Consider the following 25804-nt stretch of genomic DNA (forward strand, 5'->3'; position numbering starts at 1 on the left):
TATACCACCCCTGTGATGCCATGACAGTTGGTGTGATAATCAAGATGGCTACTAAGGGTCTAATGAGACTTATTAATCAAGAATTCTATATGTAGCAAAAATATCCTTCAACATTGAAGGAGAAACATAAGGCATTAAGTATCTTAGGACATTTAAGACATTCCTCGGTAAACAAAACTAAAATAATTTGTTGCTTGAAGACATCTCTATAAGAAATACTAATGGGAGTCATTTAGGCTGAAAGGAAAGAATACTAGGTAGTAACTCAAATCCACATGAGGAAATAAAGAGCTGAGAAAGATAACTATATGAGTAAATATAAAAGGCAGTATAAGCATAAAGCAATTCTCATAAATGGGTTGATGAACATAGAGTATATGAAGATATGGTTTATAGGGCATTAACAGCACAATGGAAGAGAGAGGGAATGGAGCTACATAGGAAAAAGTTTATGTATACTGTTGTAATTAAGTTGGTATTAATAGGAACTACATAGTTATAAATCAACATGTTAATTGCAATATCCAGGGCAACCACTAAGAAAACAACTCAAAAATGTAGTAAAAGAAATGACAAAGAAATAAAAATTGTACACTATAAAACTATTTAGCATAAATCTTACTTTATCAGTGATTGTATTAAATGGAAATTTCTCTCCATTTAAAAGGAAGACATTTGCAGAATGAATTAAAGGACATGATCCTACTATATGCTGTCTATAAGAGACGTGTTTTAGACCAAGACTCAAATAGATTAAAAGTAAAAGTATAGAAAAAGATACAACAAGCAAACGGCAACCAAAAAACTAACTAACTAATTAACTAAAGAGATGGAATCATGATAAAAAATCAGAAAAAAACAGACTTAAAGGCAAAAATTTTTATTAAAAACAAAGGACATTTTATAATAATAAGAGGATCAATCCATCAGAAACATATAACAGAGCCCCAAAGTACATGAAGAAAAAATTGACAGAATTGAAGGGAGAAACAATTCAGCAATAATAGTTGAGGACTTCAATTCCCCACTTTCATTAATAGCTAGATAATTGGGCAGAAAATCAATAAGAAAATGTAAGACTTGAATAATACTATAAACCAACTAGATTTAACAGACAGTAATTGCTACAGTGAATAAAGCCTTAATGAAGTTTCATTATAAGTATCTATTATCATTTGATTATTTTCTACATAGAAGCATGCAAAAAGTTTAAAATTCAGTTTCATTTGACTTAGCCTTGACTGTAATGAAGGACTCTATGAAGAGGGGACACAGTGTTTACAGGCTGGAGTCCCAGCAACTGCTTGGTGGCAGAGTCCCAGTCTTTCCCCAGTTCAAGCCGTGGGCAGATAGATGGGTACTGTCCTTCAGTTCTTCTTACCCATTCACTTGCTTTCTTTATTGCCTCAAAAGCCCAGGGAATATTCCTAGATTAAAAAAATAAATGTTTCAGATTTCAGAATAACGTGAAATGTAATGTGGTACTAAACCCATCACATTATATCAGACAAAATGATTCTGCCAAAAATTAAGATATTAATAAAAGCAGTTTTCCTTGACATCTTATGGAAGTTCTTCTACCCGTCTGACCTTGAGCTTATGTACTGCATTGTCAAGTGTCCTGTGCCCCCCACTTCCTGGCTTTCACGTGCCTCCAGGCATCCCTGCTGCCTACAGGACAGCTCAGGTTCTAGCCTCTCTACAGTTGTTTACGGTTGTCCCCTTTCCACGCTTCTCAGTCTAAATCCTATCCACTCTTCACGTACAAACTCAAGTACTATTTCACAAACGAGGCTTCTGTTTCTCTCTCCTTCCCACTGTACCGACTTGATTAGGTACCTTCAGAATATCTGACAGTCCCCCGTGAAACTGGCATATATTCTGTTGTGTCACGTAAACCAGGAACAACTTGGTAGAATAAGCATATCGAGTCAAGTCTGTGCCCACTAAATGGTGACAAATATTTGAGACTGTTGAATATTCAAGTCTATTCAACACTCAGAAAAATTCTGAGATTGTTCATTAATATTAATTAGCTACTTCCTCATTTGTTCTGTCATCTGCTGGAACTTGTTAGTGAACAAGTGGCAACATACACCAAAGTTCTTCAGAAAATTCTATGGGGAAAGTTAATATTTTGAAAATTCTCTCCCTGTTCCTGATTTTTCCCTGTGAACTGGGAAAGGGCCGTCAGTATAGCGTGGTGGTGAAGAGCTGGGTTTGAGTCCTGACTCTGCAATCACATGATATTGGCCATGTGATACTCTGTGGCTTTCATTCAACACTGGGAATCTCAGTTTCCTCAATTACGAGAATAACATGAGGTCCTATGGGTTTGTGGTGGAAATTAACAAAGCTTGTAAATTTAACATGCTTACTAGTCCCTGGTGCACAGTAGGCACTCAATAAATGTTCACTGAATGTCATGATAGAATGAACATACTAAATAAGAAGCATGCCCAAAGTGGTTAAAAGGCCAATGTTTCCTGGTAAATATTCATCTACTGATAGTTACTAACTGCTGAAAACAACAAAACCGGCTTTGAATATTTTCACTGGCTGAGCTGGCCTCCTTTAGTCCAGTGGCCTCTACACTTTTTGGTTCACCTTCCACTAGCAAGAAAATCTTGTGCCTACACCCCCAGGTAATGTGCTCCTGCATCAATGATACATACATCCTGAAATAGAAAATATAGAACAAAGTTTCAAATATGCAATAAACAGGAAATAAAAAATACTTAATTTTCTTTTTAGATGGAGTCTCACTGTGTCGCCAGGCTGGAGTGCAGTGGCACGATCTCGGTTCACTGCAACCTCTGACTCCCTGGTTCAAGCGATTCTCCTGCCTCAGCCTCCTGTGTAGCTGGGATTACAGGCATGTGTCACCCCACCCAGCTAATTTTTGTATTTTTAGTAGAGACGGGGTTTCACCATATTGGCCAGGATGGTCTCAATCTCTTGACCTCGTGATCTGCCCGCCTCAACCTCCCAAAGTGCTGGGATTACAGCTGTGAGTCACCGTGCCCGGCCTAAAATTGTTTGTCTTATGTGCTAAAGTGCCAACAAACCATTTTGCTAGCACAGTAGCAGTAATGCAGTAAGAGCAATATGCTGGAATATACTTGATCAATTTTGAAAATCTTTACTTTGTGATATTACAGTTCAAAAGCAGGTTCAAAGTTTATACTTGTTTTAACAGCTGTAATATTAATAATTGGCAATGATCTAAATAGAATAAATGTTTCTTTGGATGTGCCTATTAAGTCAAATACTAATTTTTTAGTCCCATCTCCTAGCTGTTCAAAGTGTTTTTTCTTTGATATTTATTTAATTAATCCTCTTGGCAAGTGGCACTGGTTTATTTTAAAATAAAATACAAAATATAGGCTAGTGCAGTGGCTCACTCCTGTAATCCCAGAACTTTGAGAGGCCAATGCAGGCAGATCACTTGAGGCCAGGGTTCGAGACCAGCCTGGCCAACATGGCAAAACCTCATCTCTACTACAAATATAAAAATTAGCTGGGCATGGTGGTGCACACCTGTAATCCCAGCTACTCAGGAGGCTGAGGCACGAGAATTGCTTGAACCTGGGAGGTGGAGGTTGCAGTGAGCCGAGATCATGCCACTGCACGCCAGCCTGGGTGACAGAACGAGACCTGGCCTCAAAAAATAAATAAATAAATAAATAAATAAATAAATAAATAAAAACAACAAAAAAGAAAACTCCCAAAATAGAAAAAAAAAATAAATTCTCATCTTTCTTGGCAAACTAATGAGAAGGTATTGCTTTTTAAAAAATGGAAGTATAAATTACATATAGTAAATTATGATTTTCCTTTTTTTTTCAGACAGGGTCTCGCTTTGTTGCCCAGGCTGGAGTGCAGTGGCACGATCACAACTCACTGCAGCCTCAACCTCCTGGGCTCAAGCAATCCCCCCAATCTCAGCTTCCTGAGTAGTCACACACTACCACACTCGGGTAATTTTTAATTTTTTTGTAGAGACAGGGTCTTGCTATGTGGTCAAGGCTGGTCTTGAACTGGATGCAATCCTCCTGCCTTGGCCTCCCAAAGTGCTGGGATTACAGGTGTGAGCCACCGTGCCCAGCAATGCCTGGGTAATTACAAAAAGTTTTTTGTAGAGATGGCAGTCTCATTGGTTACCTAGGCTGGTCTTAAACTTCTGGGCTTGATCTTGGTGGGCTCAAGTGATCCTCCTAAAGTGCTTGGATTATAGGCATGAGCCAATTTGCCTAGCCCAGAACTTCCTGAACACCTGTTTTGCGTTTGAGAACTTTTTCTTAATCATGACACTTAAAAAATAGTTATCAATATTTCTTTAATATCGTAAAATATCCAAGTAGTGTTTAATTTTCCCTGTCTCATTTTTTTAAATGCAGTGGGTTTGTTCATATCAGGATCTAAACAAGGTCTACCCTTGCTTTTGGTTGATATGTCTCTAAAGGTTTATTTACAGGTTCTGCTCTTCAACCTTTTTTTTCTGTTGCCATTTATTTTTCTCTGATCTAATCCAAGTTTAGAAATCAAGGGGTTTCGTTTAACTTCTTTGATTTTATACGTATTAGTTTCTAACAATATTAATATCTACCTTCCAAAATAACAAATCAAAAGTATTATTAACACCATGACTACTCCCAGTGAGATTTCTTTGTAATATTTTTTAATCCTTAGGTACTATCCCACTAGGGAGATATAGTCAAATTATGTACTTTTTTTTTTTTTTTTTTTTTTTGAGATGGAGTCTCACTCCGTCACCCAGGCTGGAGTGCAGTGGCACAATCTCAATTCACTGCAAGCTCCGCCTCCCGGAGCCTCTCGAGTAGCTGGGACTACAGGCGCCCGCCATCATGCCCGGCTAATTTTTTTTTTTTTTTGTATTTTTTTAGTAGAGACGGGGTTTCACCATGTTAGCCAAGATGGTCTTGATCTCCTGACCTCGTGATCCGCCCGCCTCGGCCTCCGAAAGTGCTGGGATTACAGGCGTGAGCCACCGCGCCCAGCCAGTACTATGTTTTAAAGTCACCTTAAATTAATTCCCAGGATGGGCACAGTGGTTCATGTCTGTAAGCCCAGCACTTCAGGAGGCTGAGGCAGGAGGATTGCTTGAGGTCAGGAGTTCCAGACCAGCCTGGGTAACATGGCAAATCCCCGTCTTTACAAAAAAATACAAAAATTAGCAGGGCGTGGTGGTGCATACCTGTAGTCCCAGTTACTCAGGAGGCTAAGGTGGGAGGATGGCTTGAGCCCAGGAGGCGGAGGTTGCAGTGAGCTGAGATTGCACCACTGCACTCCAGCCTGGGCGATAGAGCCAGACTTTGTCTCAATAAATAAATAAATAAATAAATAAATATCAATCTTATGCATTATTATGTAAAATATTTACACAGTTCCAAAGTCAAAACTGCAAAACAAAGCACACTAGGAGAAACCTAGCTTCTATCCTTGTCCCCGCTATCAAATCCCCGTAGCAATAATATTTTTATTAGTTTGATTAGTTTTCCCCTTATCTTGCCTTTAAAAGAACATAAGCCAATTACATGTGTATGTATATGTGTATGTGTGTGTGTGTGCATGTGTGTGTGTATATGTGTGTATATATATGTGTATATATGTGTGTATATATATGTATATATATATGTCTCGGAGGGATCCTACTCTGGTCTTGACCCTCTTGCCATGGGGTGGGGGGTCTGTAGCAACAAGAGAATATGCCCACCCCAGAGCCCACATCCTCCTTTTTAGACCCTACAACTCCAGCATACCTGACCACATGGCCCTGAGTCCACTTCCAGGGTCTTCCCTGGGTCTGTCATCCTGAGTTTGAACAGTGTTGCCATCTCACTGATGCTACAAGGTGGCTGGGGTGAGGGGCACTGGCATGGGGTCTGGATGGCATTTTGATGGGTGCAGGCAAGGCCTCTTAGGGTGCTAGGGGTTAGCCAAGGGCTGAATTTGAACCTGGCTTTCCAGGTGGTTATGAAGTTGTATTTGCCAAGGGAGGAGATCAGAACACATTTCATCTAATAGTTTGCTAGTTTGATTTGTAACTTTTAAACACAAGTTATAAACTTTAAATACTTGTATTGTATTCTTGTCCCAGGCCCTGCCATTGTTGGGAACAGGGCTGGGCCCAACAGTCATATTGTGGGTCTTCTGGAGGCACCCAGGATCAGCACACTGCAGTGAAGAGTACCACATTCAGAGCCAGAAGCGCCAGGCTCCAGTGGGAGCTGCACTGAAACTCTTTGAGCCCGTTTCCTGGGCAGCCCAAGGCACAAGTACCACATCAGCCCTGCCCGCCACAGGAGACTGTGGGCAAGCTGTCACCTGCAAACAAATTATCTTCCTACATCCTTATAAAGTAGTCTACACATGTAAGATAATTCCCTATACCTGTTTCTAAGGTTTATTAAAATAAATAAATAGTTGAAAATATAAATAAGTTGCATAATACTATAGTTAAAGTCACCTGGAAATAGAAGCGTCATCCATTTTCATCAGTGATTTGAACACTATTCCCTCTTTTTCCAACCTCGTGCGAATAAACTGTAGTACCAGCATTGTGGCAATTAGGTCCAGGAGACGTTCTCTTCCTTTTATGCCTAAAATGAAAAAAACTCCGTTAAGTCTGTTGGGAATTCTGCATCTCAAACTGTGCCTGTTTATAAAATTCTCATTAAAGAATTACAATACGCCATCCTGGCTAACACGATGAAACTCCGTCTCTGCTAAAAAAAAAAAAAAAAATACAAAAAATTAGCTGGGCGTGGTGGCGGGCACCTGTAGTCCCAGCTACTCGGGAGGCTGAGGTAGGAGAATGGCGTGAACCCGGGAGGTGGAGCTTGCAGTGAGCCGAGATCGCTCCACTGCACTCCAGCCTGGGTGACAGAGTAACACTCTGTCTCAAAAAAAAAAAATATAATACGGTTAAATCACAGTACATGAGCAGATCGTGAAACTCTCTAATACTCTTCAAGGTCCTTAAATGGCTTGCTGTTTAAATAAAAAATGAGGACGGTTGGACCCGTGTGCCTATGACATTATCCTGATTGTTGCCAGGAAACTGAACTGTATCCAGAGTGCCCTCGCTTGCATCTTCAATAAAGAAAGAGCCATGAAGTTCACTGAAAGAAATCCAGTTTTTAGGCTCCTGTTACAAATCGCTTAGAAGAGTAAACCTAAATATTCAACAGATAAACAACAGATATGACCAATTACACTGGTGTATCAAATTATTTCTAGTGGTTAGTACCTATAGGTATCCAAGATATTTTACTATATTATGAAATATCAAAATTGAAAAATGAATGTTTACATGTGTTGAACTCAATTAACAACCCATTTTCATTTTAAAAATGCAAGCTTCTTTTTTTTTTTTTTTGGAGAGACAGGAGCTCACTCTGTCATGCTGGAGTGCAGTGGGTGTGATCAGAGCTCACTGTAGCCCCCAACTCCTGGACTCAAGTGATCCTCCTACTTTGGCCTCCCAAAGTGTTGAGATTATAGGCATGAGCCACGACACATAGCCAAAAAATGGTTTTAGGGAAGAAAAGAAAAACCCAAATCTTTGTCTTATAATTAAGAATATACAATTACTTTTTTTGAGTAAAGACAAAAGGACTTGGCATAGTATGCACATATCTGCATATACACCATTAATTTTACATCGTTGAGGTAGCCAACTGCTCATAAGTGGGCTTTTATTAAATAATATAATGTTCTTAATAGAGGAAAAAGAAATTGAATACATTTTTAAAAACAAAATGACAAAACCAATCCATTGTCCCACAAAAGAAAATCAATGGAGACAAAAGCAGTTTAATTTGCTGGATTCTTTTGTGGCTTATTTTTTGAGTATTATTTACAAAATGTTAGAATAATTTTTAAGCAATATTAATAATAAGCAACATACAACTCCAAGAATAATATAATAAATAATAAACTGATGAAATGCCTAATGTGTATCAGTGTCATTTAAAAAACAAATTCAGAAGGAGAGGGGATGATAAAAGAGAAATGAAGAAGAGGATAAAAGACAAAGTTGGGTACAGAGATATAAAAACAAGTCAGAGAAAAAAGACAGCTTGAGACTCTACGTAGAGGAAGAAAGGCAGAAAAGCACACGCTTACAGAAAAATAACATGGATAACAGGGAGCAAATACAGTGAAACACAGGAAAAGCCCATGGGAAAGGCGCATCCATGAAACCCCATCCCCTTGCATCTGTGACTCAATTTTCTCCGGTTTCCTCTTGTTTCTCAGGCTTCTCCTTCTCAGCGTCTTTGCTGTTTCTTGTCCAGTCTGAACACTAAACCCTGCTGTGCGGCAGGCTGGTCCTAGCACCTGCTCTGCTCAGTCCACCTTCTTTCTTTGGGTCACCTCATCCAGAGCCAGGCTTTAAATACTACTGACATTGAGAATTGCCCCAGTCTTTTCCAATTCTGACCTCTTCCCTGAGCTCCAGCCTCACATGACAATATATTTATCTTGAATTTTTATCTCACTTTGTCACCTGGGCTGGAGTGCAGTGGCACAATCACGGCTCACTGCGGCCTCAACATCCGAGGGCTCAGGTGATCCTCCCACCTCAGCCTCCTAAGTAGCTGGGACCACAGGTACACACCACCATGCCTGGCTAATTTTTATAGAGATGGGGTTTCACCATGTTGGCCAGGCTGGTCTCGAAATCCTGAGCTCAAATGATCTGCCCCCTTTGGCCTCCCACAGTGCAGGCATTACAGGTGTGAACCACCTCGCCCGGCTTATCTTTGGTTTTCAACAGTTTGACTCTGGCCTATCTAAATGTGATCATTTTTGTATTTATCCTGCTTGGAGTTCTGCTAAGTTTCTTGGATCTGGAAGGTGCTGTCTTTGATCAATTTTATAAAAATGTTCAAATATTTTTCTGTCTACCCTTTCACCTTCTGAAACCCTAGTTACACAAATGTTAAACCTTTTGATATCATTCCACAGTCTTGGCTCCTCTGTTCTTTTTTCATTCTATTTTTTTCTTTCTATATTTCAGTTTAGATAAGTTTATTGAGTGCATTGTCAATTGAATTAAATGATTTTTTTCCTGTTCTGTCCATTCTGTTGTTAAGCTCATTCAATGACCTTTTCATTGCAGATGCTATATTTTCCAGTTCCAGGATTTTCATTTGGTTCTTCTTTAAAGTTTCCATCTTTTTGCTGAGATTCTGCCATTTATTCACCCATTCCATCCTTTTCTGGTAAGTCAATCCTTCACTATATTTTTTCATAGCAGTTTTAAAGTCTGTGTCTGCTAATTCTAACATCTGGATCATCTGTGGGTCAACATTTATGGCCCATTTTCCCCTTGATCACAATCATATTGTCCTGCTTCTTCGTATGTTATTAAATTTTCATTCCATAGTGAACATTAAAAATTACACCTTGTAGAGACTCTCGCTATGCTATCTTACTCTAAAGAGTGTTCAGTTTTGTTCTGGTGGGTCCTGTGTAGGCTTTGTTTTAGGCTTTATTAGGATGAGTCTATTTTGGTTTATCCCTTTGTCCTGGGGTATAGTCCTTGATCATGAGATATGATCCTTATGACCCTTTTATGGTTTCAATGGAAAGATATTTATAAAGTCTCTCTAATTTGGTGCCACTTGAACTCTAAACTCTGGCCAGTACTAGGCAGCAGCTGAAATCTCTGCTTAGCTCTGTAGCTTCCCAGCTGTTGCTTTTTTCTGGATTCCTTGAGGTTGCACCTGTATATGTATAGGTTAGGAGACAGCCAAGGATCTGAGGGGTATTTGGATGCAGATTTCAGAGCTCCCTGCTCTGTGGTTCCCTCCTTTATAGGATTTTAATCCTTAACTTCCAGCCACTTTGGCAACCTTAAACTCTAACCCCATGTCCTCATCCCGTTAAGACTTTCTGTTTTAGTTCAAACATCCCACTGTGTCTCATGAGCTGAGAAATGCCTTTAGGTGACAAGCTGGATACATGTGGAGCCCACCTAGTTGGCTTGCTTTCTTTCAAAGATTAGGTTCACTCTAGTTTCTGCCTGTTTTTGATTATTCTCCTGGCCTTCAGAGAATGGTTTTAAACATTTTATTCAAAGTTAATAACTGTTATTGGCAGGAGAGTTAGTCAGATAGAGGCTCTTCTATTATTCCAGGATCAAGCACTCACTCCTCACGTAAATTGTCATCACCCCTTTTCAGCCTAGTGCAGGTCAAACAGGCTATGCATTTGCCCACCCACCCAGCCTGGAATCTGGAAACTCTGGCATTTTAGAGGTGATGGTGGCCAGTCAGACACTGCTGTTCTACCTGTTCATGAATATTGGCTAGTTGTTCCATAATGTGTATTTTATTAAAAAAAAAAAAACTCCAGGCTTAGCATGGTGGCTCATGCCTGTAATCCCAACACTTTGGGAGGCCAAGGTGGGCAGATTGCTTGAGCTCACAAGTTCGAGACCACACTGGACAACATGGCAAAACCCCATCTCTACCAAAAAATACAAAAATTAGTCAGGCATGGTGGTGGGTGTCTGCAGTCCCAGCCACTCGGGAGGCTAGGTGGGAGGGTCCCTTGAGCCTGGGAGGTGGAAGTTGCAGTCAGCCAAGATAGCACCACTGCACTCCAGCATGGGCAATGGAGCCAGACCTTGTCTCAAAACAAACAAACAAACAAACAAACAAACAGCTCCTGTCCTAGGGCTAGCATTTGACCTTCAAACCACTTGCTGGGTCAAGGATGCTCAGGACGTCATGATAGGAAACAGATCCAGAGGTTGAACAACTGCCTCTGGCAGAGGCTGGCTAGGTGCTCATCAGAGCTGTTTTCTCCTCCTGGACACGCAGCTTAACAGTACATTTCTCAGGCCTTCGTACATGGATGGGGCTATGTGACTAGTGTTCTTCCTCTTGTCTAGCAGGGGGATGATGCCAGGGTAATCTTTGTTCTTCTCTCTTACCAGGATAATTTTAAAGACATATATTGAAGATGGTGGAGCCACAATATGGAAGGAGTCAAGGTCTCTAAATGACCACATAAGTGGAACTTTCTTCCTGACCAATATTTGACTGTGACATGGACAAGAAAGTAATCTTTGATTACCATGTTAAGCTTCTGAGATTTTTTTTACAGCAGTTGGTGCTATTTATGCTAATAAACGTGCTCAGATAATACCCTAATTAGTGGCAAAAATATGACTAGAAACCCATCTCCCATTTCCTTTGATGGTTAAATATAATTCCATTCAAATATAACTTTCATAATTATTACATTAATACACTAGCTTACAAAACAGTTTATAACAATTAGGAGCATGCTTATGAATGAATGAAAACAATGACTTAATTAATGGAAACACAGTGACTTACCTAGAGATTGAATGCCTTTTTGTTTAAGAAAGCTGTGCAAAGCATTTGTATTAAGATTTAATATAAGTCCCAGTTCTGGTGTAAGTTTCCAGAAGCCATCCTACAAAATTAAGGAAACAAATATGTTATGTTATTCACATTTTATCACGTAAGAAGTTATGTAGTGGGGGAATGAGAGGGGCAAGGGTTGAAAAACGTATGTTCACTACTTGGGCAACAAGATAATTAGAAGCCCAAACCTCAGCACCACACAGTATGCCCATGTAATAAACCTGTACATGTACCTCTGCATCTAAAATAAAATTTTAACAAATTAAATGAAAAAAGAAGTTATGTGATAAATGTTTCCATTTATTTCAGTTAATTAAGGCATTTCTAATATTTTTATTACTGTAAAATAAAGTTCTTCATACACTAGTGACATAGTATTGTTTGGAACCTCATAAATGCTATGAACACTACGTATCTGGTGGCATTTATAAAAGTGTGGAAAGAGGCTCATGTGTAGAGATTTTTTACTTTTTATTTTAGTAGAGACAGGGCTTCACCATGTCAGCCAGAATGGTCTCGATCTCCTGACCTCATGATCTGCCCGCCTCGGCCTCCCAAAGTGCTGGGATTACAGGCGTGAGCCACCACACCCGGCCGAGATTTTTTTAACTGGTACTTTTTTCCTTCTAGCAATGCTTTATTTCATTTTTTATTGATACATACTACTTGTATGTATTTTGACATACACATGATATTTTGATACATGCATAGAATGTAAATAATCAGGTCAGGGTATTTAGGATCTCCATCAGCTTGAACATTTATCATGTCTTTGTGTTGGTAACATTTCAAATAGTTTCTTCTAGCTATTTTGACACATACAATGTATTGTTAACTCTAGTCACCCTACTGGGTTGTCAACTAGAAATGAGCATTGAACCAGTATTTCTCAAACTTTTAAAGTATATGTCATGCATGATTCCCTCTTTAAAAAAACCCACTTTATTGAAATATGATTGACATACAAAAAGTCACCAATATTTAATGTATACAACTTGATGTGTTTGGAGATAAGTATACACCCGTGAAACCATCAAACCATCACTTATCAACTTAGCCACCACTTCCAGAACTTTTCTTCCACCCGTTTTGTTTTGTTTTGTTCCCTTTTGTGGAAAGAGTACTTAACATAAGATAGACCTCTTAGCAAATGCTTAAGTATACCGTATTGGATTGTCAGTCATAGGCCCTGTATTGTACAGTAGATCTCCAGCATGATTCCTTTGGTTTAACATAAAAATGTACCCTGATGTATTCTGAAACATGAAAATGACAGTTTTTTCTAAGCATAAAATTGTTATATTAAACATGCACTTTAAAATTACCTTCCCTGCACCGCCCCATCATCTGCCTGCCCCATCACAGGACAGTGTGCTAAGCCTGAGCTTGGGGATATTAACTTCAAAGGAGACAGAATCCAGGCCCTAGGGAAACTAACACAGGGAGCAGAAAGCAGGGTGTGGCCCTAGGCAGGTGCACAGGTTGAAGAATCTATGGCAATACCTTGAAAAATGACAGCAGTGATAATAGGTACCAACCCATAAAGAACTGGTACCAGGTGCTGTTCTTTGATATGTTTAGCCACTTCCTGTGGAGTACTATTGTTGGGAAAAGGCTGAGTGTTGGGAGGGAAACTGAGGCAGGGCTTGCATAACGTCCTCTGGAATGTGTCTAGACTTGCTGGCTCCCTGCTTCTACCCTTCCTCGGCTCCTGTTCACATTATCTCAAGTAGCAGAATATGTTCCATATAAATGCTAAACCATCACAGCTGTAAATCATGTGCTTAATGCAATGTGTCCTTTTGACCTCCACATTCTCACCATCTGTTTCTTTGTTGGATTACCAATAAATACCGTGGGCTCCCAGAGCTCGGTGCCTTCGCAGCCTCCACGATAGTGATGGCACACTGGTGTCCCACCTTTCTCTCTCAAACTGTCTTTTTCTCAATCCTTTGACTCCACTGGACTTTGTCACCCCCATGACCTGGTGTTGGGTCTGATCACCCCAACAACTATTATCACACCCACACTGGAGATGAGAACATGGAGGCACAGAACTAGGTGAAGCAATTTGTCTAAAGTCTCACAGCTAACAAGCAGCAGAGCCAGGAGTGGCCGTGGGATCCACACTCTTGACCATCTGCAGTATGCTCCTGGCAGGCTTTTGCGGGCACTGTCTCAAGTAGGGAAACTGGGCAGCTGTGATTGTCCTGTTTAAACCTCAAACCCACTCTGTGAAGTAGACACTATCATTATCTCCACTATATGGATGAGGAAACTGAGGCTCAGACAGGTTACCTGACTTGCCCCAAATCACAAAGTGGGCTGGGACTCACACTTACTTTTATGCTACGTCAAGCCCTTTCTGTTTCACTAAACTACTTTACATCAAAACAAGTAATCACAGATGCAGGACTGGGTCTTAGTACCAGCGTAGGGGCCAAATCTACAGGGTGTTTATCAGCTTAACAAATGGAGTGATAAGCTCTAACACAATATACATGTTGAATAATATCTGTATTCCCATGTGAAATATTTAGAGTACAGGTACAAGTGCTTGTGCTCTACTTCACAGTAGGAAATTTATGTGGATTACAATCCATTGGTTCTAGAATCCAGGAAATTAAGATCTCACCCCATCATCTGTTCGAGGATGTTCATCTTCATGTGAGGAATAGTAACATTCACCAGCATGAGCTTCTGGTCTAATGTTTGTAGAGAAACACCAGCCAGCATCAAGCACACTGTTTTGTTCAGCTGTCTGTTTTGTTTTGTAGCAAGAGTTCCTCAATGAAGGAAGCAGTATGATTTACACCCCAGTGCACAACCCCTTCCTTCACTACTGACTGACGATAGATGGTTCCTTGACTAGCTGCTTTGAGGAGCCCCATTCTAAACTATGAAGCCAGCTAACCACAGATTTAAGGAGAAATAAGACACATACCTCTGTCTGTAGACTGAAGAGTTCTGTCCAAGGCACAGCATCCTGCCAGTGTTGTGTACACACTATTTCATCCTCCTCTATTACTTCCAGAAAGCATGGGATACTGTCATCTTTTGTATCACATTTTATTTGTAAAATGCAGCTGTCTTGAAGTACTTCTGATAGCTCATCACTTTCTGTGTCAGAACTTCGAAAAACAAAGACAGGACATCGACTTCCTTCGAGACTGCCTACTGATTCTTGTAGAAGACAGAGATCTACTGGGGTAGTCTGAGACTGACTGCAAAGAGCCTCAGGCAATGCAGAGGCTATTGGCAGCCTAAGGTTGGCAGTCAAAGAGGCTGCGGAAGGTTGAAAATGAAAAGGAGAGGAAGCAGAGAGATGGTAAGACCCAAAACCTCTGATGGGATCAGGGTCTGTAGGAAGAGAGAAAAGAAGCTGGGGAGAATCCAGCTCAGGGGAGGTGCCAGCAGAAGGCCTGGTCGTACGGCCTCCAGGAAATTGTGGTGGAGGCAACTGTGTGGGGCTCAATGAGCTCCCTGAAAAAGCAATGCCACAGAAGGGTGCAAAAGATAGGTTCTGGGGAGGTCCTGTGGGACACGACGCCGACTGTGGGATCCAGTCAGCACAACTGCCAGGCGCAGGGCTTTGGCTGAATTGAGGTGCATCAAACTGTCTGGGAGGAGCAGCTGAACCAAAACTAGCTGCCTGACAATATGAGGCAAAAGGCATGGAAGCAGCACGGGGGGCATGGGCAGTCGGGCGAAGATAGGAACCAACGACTGGAGGAGAAACACCAAAAAGGCTAGAAGTAGATGTTTCCCATGGACTGACTTTCTTAAATAGTGGTTCAGTTGCTGTTGGTTTACATGACTCTGTCCAACTTAAATCCAATAGCTTTTCCACACCTCCACGTTCCAAATTTGATGTGAAAGCTGGTAGTACACCTAAGCCATCCTCTTCAAAATCTTCAGAAACTTCTGGCTGAGATAATTTCTTTTTTCTTTTAGCCCTAAGTTTTGGTTTGGATGAATACAATTTTTGCCACTCAGAAGATGCTAAAAGAGACTGCCCAGAAGAGAGAATTATTAACATAAGGGGAAAACACAGAATAAAAAGAACAATCAAGCAAACATTCTTCCTAGCACTTGACTTGCCACCCATCAGGCAGTTGCTCATCCACAATCAGGATCATCAATGTGAGCTGGGATGTTAAAAATAACACCAGTGCTGCGCGCAGCGGCTCACGCCTGTAATCTCAGCACTTTGGGAGGCCAAGAAGGAAGGATCGCTCGAGGCTAGGAGTTTGAGAACAGCTTAGGCAACATAGCGAGGCTCCATCTTTACAAAAAATAAAAAATTAGCCAGGTGTAGTGGCTCATGACTGTAGTCCCAGCCACTTGGGAGGCTGAGGCAGGAGGAGTGCTTCAGCCTGAGAGGCTGAGGCAGCTATGAGAACAGATTTGCACTACTGCTCTCCAGCCTGCGGGAGAGGGCAATATTCTGTCTCAAAAAAGAAAAAAAGGAAAGAAAATAATGCCACGAGAGACATTCAAGATCATTTCAGTACAAGGCCCTTTTTTTCTAGACATGGAAGCTGAGACCTGGAGAGAATATCAGCAATCAATATATTGAAAGACCTTCTCTCTTAGTTCTTAGTTCTTAGAATCGCGGAATTTTAAACACCCCTCATTTTACACATGAGGGAACTGAGGAGCACAGAAGTGACTTGCCCAAGATTTTACAATGAGAGTATCACAGTGTGTACTTAGGCCTAAAATAAGACAGTCATTTGAAGTAAATTATTGCAGTTTTTATACTGCTTTACAGCAATATTAAGAAAATGAGACCAAAATGGAAAAACAGTCTCAAAAGCTTTATTTATTTCTACTTATTCATTTTTTGAGACAGTGTCTTGCTCTGTTGCCTGGGGCTGGAGTGCAATGGCACAATCACAACTCACTATAGTCTCGAACTCCTGGGCTCAAGCGATCCTCTCGCCTCAGCCTCCCCAGTAGCTGGGACTATGAGCATGTGACACCACACCCAGCTAATTTTTAAATTATTCTTTTGTAGAGATGTGGTCTCATTATGTTGACCAGACTGGTTTTGAATTCCTGGGCTCAAGTGATCCTCTCAGCTTGGCCCCTCAAAGTGCTAGGATTGCAGGTGTGAGACACTGTGTCCAGCCAAAAGCTTTAAAGTAATTAAATGAACATATAATTATACTAGAACATGAACAATATGTATGTAAAACAAATTTTGAGGGATGCTATATTACTATTATTGTTTCAATCTAAATGTAAAGTGCTCCTTAAAAAGCTGCATGTATAAAATCCAGTTTTATATGGATGACAAGTCCTTGATATTTTTGAAATAATTAGCCTGTAATTTTACCTGTGAATATGAATGATTTAAAAAAGGAGTAGTCCTTTCCCAACTCAGTCAAATTTCAAGTATACATCTGAATAATTAATATTATAGAACATATGAAAAGACACATTTTAAAATAATGCTACCCAGAGGTTAAATTTTTAAAAAGTAGAGAAGCAAACTGGAAAAGACCAATAGTGATGGACTAGAACTATCAGATATTAAAGTCTCTTATAAAATTACAATAATTATAGTAGACGAATCAATGGAACAGAGTAGGTAAGTCAAGCAATAGATTATGAAGGTGGCATTTCAAGTTAATAAGAGGAAAAGAAGGAGCCATCTGGAAAAGAATAAAGTTGGTTCCATATCTCTTATCCTATGCTAGGATAAATTTCAATCAGATGAAAAATTGAATGTAAACATGAAAACATAAAACTATTTAAAAAATAAAGGGAAAAATTTTTAAAGTATAATCTCTGACTAGGAAAGGTATTTCTAAGCATGATGAAAAGCAAAACAACACTAAACAAAAAGAAGAAACACAAAGATTAAAAATTTGACTGCATTAAAAAATCTGCATGACCAAAAGATAATAAGCAACATCAAAATAACACGTGGAATACCAGGAAACAAATTTTCACAACTCATATCACAAAGGGCTAATTTCCCTAACATAAAAAGTTTACCTAAGATAAATAAGAAAATGACTAAAATCTCAATAAAAAAGATAAAAGACATGAACAGATAACACACAGGAAGTGATACATAGGGCTGTAAGAATATAAAACATGCTCCTCTTCATTCATAAAGAAACAAAAACTTAAATGTCACCAATACATTTTTCATCTGTAAGATTTGCAAAGATCAAAAAATTGATTAAGTCAGGTATTGCGGAGCATCCCAGCTACTCAGGAGGCTGAGGTGAGAGGATAACTGGAGGCCAGGAGTTCAAAGCTGTAGTGCTCTGTGACAGAGCCTGTGAATAGTCACTGCACCCCAACCTGAGTGACAGAGTGAGACTCCATCTCAAACAAACAAACAAAAAAAATCATACTGAGAAATATGGGTTATTTTTGTTTATTTTATAAAATTGCTTCTTGAATAGTATTTTTGTATTTTTTAGTAGAGACAGGGTTTCACCATGTTGGCCAGGCTGGTCTTGAACTCCTGACCTCGGGTGATCCACCCACCTTGGCCTCCCAAAGTGTGGGGATTACAGGTATGAGCCACCGTGCCTGGCCTCATTATGATTCTTCTATTTGCCAAAATCACTCACTTGCTTCCTGTTTCCTTTCAAGTTCACAATTGCTTATTTTGCTTAACCACATACCCACACCTTGATCACCTAAGGTGTGGCCCCCAACCTTTATGGCAGCGGGGACTGGTTTCATGGAAGGCAATTTTTCCATGGACAGGGGTGGGGCAGATGGTTTTGGGATGAAAGTACTCCACGTTCCATATGCACAGTTCACAACAGGGTTCGGGGCTCCCATGAGAATCTACTGCCGCTGCTGATGAGACAGGAGGTGGAGCTCAGGCGGTAATGCTCGCTCACCGCCCCTCACCTCCTGCTGTGCAGCCTGGTTCCTAACAAGCCAGGGACTGGGGGTTGGGGACCCCTGATTTAAGGAACAGAGTGGGCTCTGGACCCTCAGCTTCAGTGCCCTCAATTTCTTGCTAAGAGTTATAGCACTGAATTTTATAAATGATTTACTTTAAAAACTTGGATTAGGAGGTATGTTTTAAAAATCTCTGCCTCTAGCTTGTTCTCAATGTGCTTTCATGAGCGGGAGGGAACGAAGTGGACTTGGGGTTGGTGCAGAAGACACTGCGCCTAAGCCCAGGCGTGGCTGCGGGAGGATGGGAGCACCCAGCACTGAGCACTGTCCTTCCTGAGCGCGTCCCAGCAGAAAAGGTGTTGCACTCCCTGGAGGGTCTCATTTCATAATGAAGACGTAGCAAATAAGGAAATGCCCCAAGCTTCAGCGAGTCGGGAAGGACCAAACAGACCCGGATGTCCCGGACTCTATTGCGGCTGGCGTGTTACTGAATTCAGTGGAATGACTCCATGCGGAATGCTGCAGGTGCCACATTTTGGTAAAACAGATACCGAGGGAGAGTAACAGAGGCTTGACATTTTTGCTAAATTACATGGTCCGTTCAAACAACTTATTGCAGCTAACATAAATATAAACTTTCAAGTCATCAAGCTAATGGATAATATTTTTCATCTGATATGTTTGGATCTGGAAGTATTAAGATCCAACGTATTTGCAAATTTAGTATGAAATAATTTATCATCACACTGTATTAAAACCTAAATTAATTTAGAACCAATTTTGAAAATAACTTCAAAAATTTCTATAAACAAGCCAGGCATGGTGGCTCACTCCTGTAATCCCAGCTACTTGGGAGTCTGAGGTAGGAGGATCTGTAGAGCCCAGGAGGTCGAGGCTGCCGTGAACTATGATGGTGCCACTGCACTCCAGCCTGGGCAACAGAGTGAGACTCTGTCTCAGAAAAAAAAAAAAAATCTAAAAACACCACATGTGCACTATGAGAAAACTAGAAAATACAAGTAGACACAAGTAGACAGACACAAAGAAGAAAATAAAAGCCATACAGAATGTCTTATCTGATCTATGGCATATATCCCTCCAGACCTTTTCTGTGAACAAAATACTTATGTATGTGGCAGAGTGTAGGGGTGTATCTCTTATTTTTGTTACTTTGATTTTTATTGTGGGAAAAATGTATATAACAATGTTTGCTATGTTAGTCATTTTTAGAGTTTAGTGGCATGAAGTACATTCACACTGTTGTGCAACCATGACCATCTCCATTTTCAGAGCTTCTTCTGGGTGTGCACTTTTGAAGCACATATAAGATAAGTATATATTTTCCAGGGCCCATTTTAACAGTAAGTCTCAAGGACAAACAGTTGATTCTTAATTGTACATCAGAATTTTTTTTTTTTTCCAAAACAATGTACTCCAAGGGCCCCTTGTGCAGTCACAGAGAGGCCACAGGTCACAGCCCCTCAGCTTAGCCCCTCGCTTTCCTTCAAGCAGCCCTGAGTCCAATTCTCTGGCTGACCTGGAAGTCCGGACCAGCGTGGGAGCCCACGATGTTGACAACATCTGCCCTGCCTGTGGGTGAGCCTACAGGGCCACCTGAGCCTGGCTGAATGCACCTCCTACTACTCCTGACTCCCCAAACTCTTTGTTTGTGTTTGCTTAAAGTATTATTTTTCTTTCACGGGCAATCCATGCCCATGGTTCAAAATTCAAAATATACAAAAGGGTGCACTGTAAGAAAGCAAGGCTGGGGACAGTGGCTCATGCCTGAAATCCCAGCACTTTGGGAGGCCGAGGCGGGTGAATCAGGAGTTCGAGACTAGCCTGGCCAACATGGTGAAACCCCATCTCTACTAAAAATACAAAAATTAGCTGAGTGTGGTGGCGCGTACCTGTAATCTCAGCAACTCAGGAGACTGAGGCACGAGAATTGCTTGAACCCAGGAGGTGGAGGTTGCAGTGAATCGAAATCATGCCACTGCACTCAACCCTGGGTGACAGAGCGAGACTCTATCTCAAAAAAAAAAAAATTAAAATTAAAAAAAAAAAAAAAAAAAAAAAAAAAAGAAAGCAAGTATCCCTCCAAACCCAAGGCCACTTGTCAGCTTTCTGCCCCATCTGTTTGGGCAACAGTGCCCGTTTCAGACACCTTTGCGAATTAATAACTACAGCTAATATTTATCAAATATCCAGGAACTAGACGTGTTGGAATGGTCTTAGAACTCTTCGCAACCACCTAAGGTGGATTTTACTGCTCTCCCCACTAGGGCATTAGGACTGGAGCACTGGGAAGGCCAAGTCCCACAGAGTGAAGTGCGGGCTGGGGTTCAGACCTGAGCAGTCAGCCATAGCACCTGTGATCTTAACCACTGTATTTACTGACTTTCAATCATCTACCTTTTGTGATCTTTGCCAACCTGACAGAGTTAAAAAATAAAAAGGAATCTCATGGCAGTTTACATTTTAACTTCTTTTAGCAACAAGATTGCACATCTTTCATACATTATTTTCTTATTTATGATCAAATCCTTGCTCTGTCACCCAGGCTGGAGGGTAGGGGTGCCATTTTGGCTCACTGCAACCTCTGCCTCCTGGGTGCAAGCATCCTCCTGCCACAGCCTCTTGAGTAGCTGGGATTACAGGCAAGCACCACCACGCCCAGCTAATTTTTGTATTTTTTTGTAGCGACAGGGTTTCACCATGTTGCCCAGGCTGGTCTTGAACTTGTGAGCTCAAGCCATCTGCTGCCTCAGTCTCCCAAAGTGCTGGAATTACAAGTATGAGCCACTGCGCCCGCCCTAAAAAACTTTTTGTAGAGATGAGGCCTCGCTTTGTTGCCCAGGCTGGTCTCAAACTCCTGGCTGAAGTGATTTTTCCCACCTCAGCTTCCCAAAGTGCTGGGATTACAGGCGTGAACCACGATGCCGGATCAGATTTTAAATTTTTAAATTTTGGAAATTTTAGTTTTTTTAACCTAGAGACCTAAGAGGGTTGTCAGCACTGTGTTGTTCCTTTGCTTTTGAATTTTTCTTCCAATTTTTATTTAAGCCACATTTTTCCATTTCTGTTTCTGGTTATAAGGGCCACGGTATAAAGCACTATAAGCTTTAAGAAATACTGGTGGTGAATTTAGATTATTAGATAGCACTTCTGTTGATAATTTCATGACAAACCTATTACACTACCTAAATGACTTTAGCTTCCTGGATGACAATCTATTTGCCCATGACAGAAGCACAGCCACAGCTGTTCTCTTTTTGTACTCTACAGCTCCATTCACACATTGTGAAGTCTCTGCAATGCAACATGATGTAATTCAACATTTTATAAATGCATTAATATTTTCCATCATCAGGGATACAACTTCTTCATGTACAGGTAAGAAGGGAGCTATTTTAGCAAAGGGTTCCCTTCATCTTCATGAACAAACAAAGCTCAATATCAACTTATTTGGTAATCAGCGTTTACCTGGTTCCTGATGGCTCCTTGGGGCTCCCCCTGCCAGCTCATGTAGGGCAGGAAGTCTACATCTTCTTTGGCAATAAGTTCAGAAACTTTTGGAATATCAGGAAAAGGCGACTCATTCTCATCCTATATTGAATCACAAATAGATTAAATCAAACAGACGTTATCCAATTAAATGATTACACATTCTAAAGCCTATGGGTGTTGGCTTGGGATACGCTGCTGTGTGGGACTGGAGCTTGTGCCGTGGGCCACAAGTGTGAGGGAAAGTGGGGAGGTGGAGTGACTTTCCTCTTTACAGAGCACTGGCAGGTGCTGGCCACTGTGCTGGGCAAGTTACATGATTTTTCCCCTTAAACTTATGAAGGGAGAAGGGGTTCTCAGAGAACCCAGGCCTTTTCTATTTTTTGAGGGTCTTGGATTAATAAAAGACAATAAATGCCAAAACTATAACAAAATTATAGTATATCTGAAAAATACACATTAGCTAATTATCAATAACAATCATAACATTAAAAATGATAACATACTCAACTCACTTAGAAAGATCACCCTAAGTCCCAACACCGACGCCCCCCATGAATGGGAGGCTGGGACTCGTGGGGCCTGCTGGCCTGTCTGCAACCCACGCTTCACAGGCCCGGGGTGTGGGTGTTGCCGTTAACCATCAAAGCAAGGGTGACTTTCTTAACGTGGAAATATAAATAAAATAATTTAACCTCGAATTAACAATAATACATACCCTTTTCTCAACTGCCACAAAGCTTGTAAATTGTGTTATGAGAGAGTTTTCTTTACTGAGTTTAATAATCAGAGATTTCAAGGTTTGTTTCTTCATCTAGGATAGAATAAAACATAAATCATGTCCTGTTTTGTTTATTTCTATTTAGCTATGTCAGTAAATCATTTTAAGATTCGTATTTCCGACTAAATATTGAATTGCAGGTCCTATCTAAATCAGTGGCTCAAATTCCCTTTAAAATGCGATCAACTGACTTAGCCATAGAAAATGTCGCTCTTCATTATGCAGCTCCCTGTAGTTCACAGAGAGCTCTCCTGGGCAGTGGGCTTCCTCATTCTTTCATAGTCTGTGGCTCCCAATTTAAAGCTGAGGAATGGGAAAGACGGAATGACTTGTTCAGGATAAAAGGGCCTTAAACAAAACAGCACACAGAGGCTGCCAACCCAGGGGCATCTGAGGAGAACAGGGAGACCAGCAGGTGACCATCTGTCACTAGAACTGACTGTGGGGGTCTCCAGGGTCTGCTGTCACACTGGCACCTTCTTGTGGGGATGGCATTGAGGACTAATGCTCACAGCCTTGTTGAAGATCTCATCCCTCAGAGAACAGCTGGGCAGTCCCGGTGGCCTGGCTGAGGGGCCCCTCTGCTGAGGCCCTGGTCTGCACAGCACGGGGGGAGTCAGTGGGCTTTGGCAGGTCACTCAGCATTTCGCTTTCAGGCCTCTCATCAGTAAGATGTGTGGTAGCTACCACACAAGAGATCTGAGGTGACGTCCACTACAGGCACTCACCGAGTGTTCTCTGAGCCCTCCTCGGGCTTTTCTGATAAGTAAAACATTACAGAATTTTCTGGAAACCACTGACATCCGCTCTTTTGTTAATTCATTCAACAAACATTTACCACACACCCCACATCCCAGGCACAGTGTCACAGATACAGTGATGAATGCCCTGACACCACAGTCTCCTTCTCCATGCAGCTGACCTCACTTTCTATTTCCACAGATAAATCAACGTAAGAATGCTCGGGAAGAATGTCTAATAGTTTTTACAATGAAAAGAACAAACCTCATGACTGGTTTCATTTTCATGAAGAATGCCATCTTCGTAATCTCTGATTAGAGCTCGGGCTGCCAGCTTGTGGATCATCTGTGTTTAAGTAGCAAAGGAAAAAAAAAGATTCACTTGGCTTCTAATAAAAGACTTGCAAAGAACATCATTTTAAAAATGGAGGTATAATCTGCATACAGTAAAATGCACTCCTCTTAAATATACAGTTTGATGATCTTAAGGGATGTATACAGTTGTGTGACCACTGTTGAAGTGAAGACACAGAACATTCTTTTTACCCTGAAAGGTTCCTGTGTGCCCCTGTGTAGCTTCCTCAAGCCCTGGCAGCTCCTCATCTGCTTTCTGTCCCTAGAGTTTTGCTTTTTCTATAAAAGGCCATTTTGCCAATTCATTTTATTCAAAAAATTGAAAACTTCTTTTCTACCATAGGAAGAGCCACCTTGGTGCTGGGATGCCCATCCATGAACACGGTCTGCACTCTGCAGGGTGAGGACTGCACGATGTGCACCACCAGGTGCTTCCTCTCCAACAACTGAGAGATGGAACTTTCCTTCATTCCAACGCTTGTACTTTTGTCATTGATAAGGCTGCTTCTCACAGAGGAAGTACAATTTGCTGTGACTTTATGGAAAACGACCTCTTCCCAGGTAAAATTATTTTCCTTCTTTCCCCCTTAGATCTAATTTTTAAAAATATAATTTCAATTTATTCTCCCTTATCATTACCCACAAAGATCTAATTTTTAAAGCAATATAGAGCTTAAGTTCTATACATAAGTCACTGGCAACTAATAAGTCAATGATACCGATTTAGTGCTGAAAAGTAAGCTGTATGCTTTTGAGAAAAAAACCCAGCAATGTCTGGGAAATGATTTATCTGGTTATACTGATACTCCTTTGAATAAAAAAACTACATAAATAGCATATATAGGCTAGGAACTTTCGAGGCTAAACTATAGTGGATTCAGTACCAGTGCAAATATTACAAACTTCTTGGTAATAATTTGTGATATTGTGATATGCAAAAAGCTAAAATAGGCCACCCCAAAACAGACTTCTTTGGCATATTTTGAGATGCTATTCAGAGGGACAGCAGACACAGGAGTAGCTCTGAAAAGCAGTCCTTTTGTAGGGAATATTTGCATCTGCAGAGGAATCATATGTCAGTGAAGGAAACAGCAGATGCAAACAGGCTTTCTCTGAGACCCCTTATCTGCCTTATCCAGATTTAGGAAAGATGAACTCCCAGGAAGAGGAGGCTAAAGTCTGATACTTTAAAGGGATGATAGAGAAACTGTTACCAGAGGTGCTTCTATTCTCTCTCAGGGCTGCTGCCTGCCAGACTTCATCCGCATCACAAGAAAGCCTTTGCTCACCATGTGTTTCCTCCCCTCACCCTCCCACAACCTGTCCCCACTTCCCCCAGGAGCCCCACAATCCTACCCGCCTCTGTACAGTATGAAACTTCACTCATCTGGCACTTCTTTGAGTCTCATGTGGCTCCTGCACATATGACAACATCTGCATATCTTTTCCCCTGTTAATCTATTGTTGGATTGTTTTATAGACCAAACATGGAAACTTCAGAGGGAAAATCTGAACTTCCCTACAGACGTAAGAAATATATGTATTTGTTATTCCTAACAGGACCCTTCAACCACACCTGAGTTTATGTTAATGAGGTGACTTTTAGAAAGTCCCTAGAATGAGGGCTGGTTGCTGGGGAACCAACCATATGATTAGAGGGCTGGAACTTTCAGCCCCACTCCCCAACCTCCAGGGAGGGGAGAGTTAATCACCAATGGCCAATGATTTAAATCAACCAGGGCTTCGTAATGAAACCTGCATTAAAAACTCCACCTAAAGGGGTCAGGGAGCTTCTGGGTCAGCACTCATGTGCCAGGAGGATGGTGTACCCCAACTGTATGTTAGACAGAAGCTCCTGTGCTTGGGACTATTCTGGGCCTTACCCTGTATACCTCTTCATCTGGCTGTTCATTCGTATCCTTTATAATATTCTTTGCAATGAATCAGTAATACTAAGGTAAACTTTTCCTGAGTTCTGTGAGCTGTTACAGCAAATTACTGAACCTGAGAAAGGGTTGTGGGAACATTGACTTGGAGATGACCAGAAGTGTGGGCAACCTGGGGACCTGCTACTTGCTACTGGTGTCTGGAGTTGGAACTAGTCTTGTGGGACT

General features: G+C 41.0%; 2 protein-coding genes across 6 annotated transcripts in view; one reads left to right on the forward strand and one right to left on the reverse strand.

Moving 5' to 3' along the window:
* The window catches only part of LOC129011222 (uncharacterized), a 53273-nt gene extending 41569 nt beyond the window's left edge, over nt 1-11704 (forward strand). The window contains exons 5-7 of the mRNA XM_063650646.1: nt 6122-6395; nt 9149-9251; nt 10973-11704. Of these exons, the coding sequence (XP_063506716.1) occupies nt 6122-6395; nt 9149-9251; nt 10973-11078 (483 nt within the window). The 3' untranslated portion in view covers nt 11079-11704. The remainder of the gene's footprint in view (nt 1-6121; nt 6396-9148; nt 9252-10972) is intronic.
* Nucleotides 865-25804, reverse strand: part of LOC134737546 (protein mono-ADP-ribosyltransferase PARP4) — a 116324-nt gene continuing 91384 nt past the window's right edge. For 2 of the 5 annotated variants that reach the window (XM_063650632.1, XM_063650631.1), the window contains exons 28-34: nt 23602-23682; nt 22534-22629; nt 21795-21917; nt 14374-15441; nt 11379-11478; nt 6491-6623; nt 865-1427 (exon numbers count right to left, since the gene is read on the reverse strand). In XM_063650632.1, coding sequence (XP_063506702.1) covers nt 1232-1427; nt 6491-6623; nt 11379-11478; nt 14374-15441; nt 21795-21917; nt 22534-22629; nt 23602-23682 — 1797 coding nt within the window. In that variant the 3' untranslated portion in view covers nt 865-1231. Of the gene's footprint in view, nt 1428-6490; nt 6624-11378; nt 11479-11617; nt 11671-12593; nt 12686-14373; nt 15442-21794; nt 21918-22533; nt 22630-23601; nt 23683-25804 lie in introns of those variants that run through there. The other 3 variants (XR_010123485.1, XM_063650633.1, XM_063650634.1) reach the window with 3 other exon arrangements.

The sequence above is a fragment of the Pongo pygmaeus genome, chromosome 14 (genome assembly GCF_028885625.2).
Source record: "Pongo pygmaeus isolate AG05252 chromosome 14, NHGRI_mPonPyg2-v2.0_pri, whole genome shotgun sequence".
Classification (NCBI taxonomy): domain Eukaryota; kingdom Metazoa; phylum Chordata; class Mammalia; order Primates; family Hominidae; genus Pongo; species Pongo pygmaeus.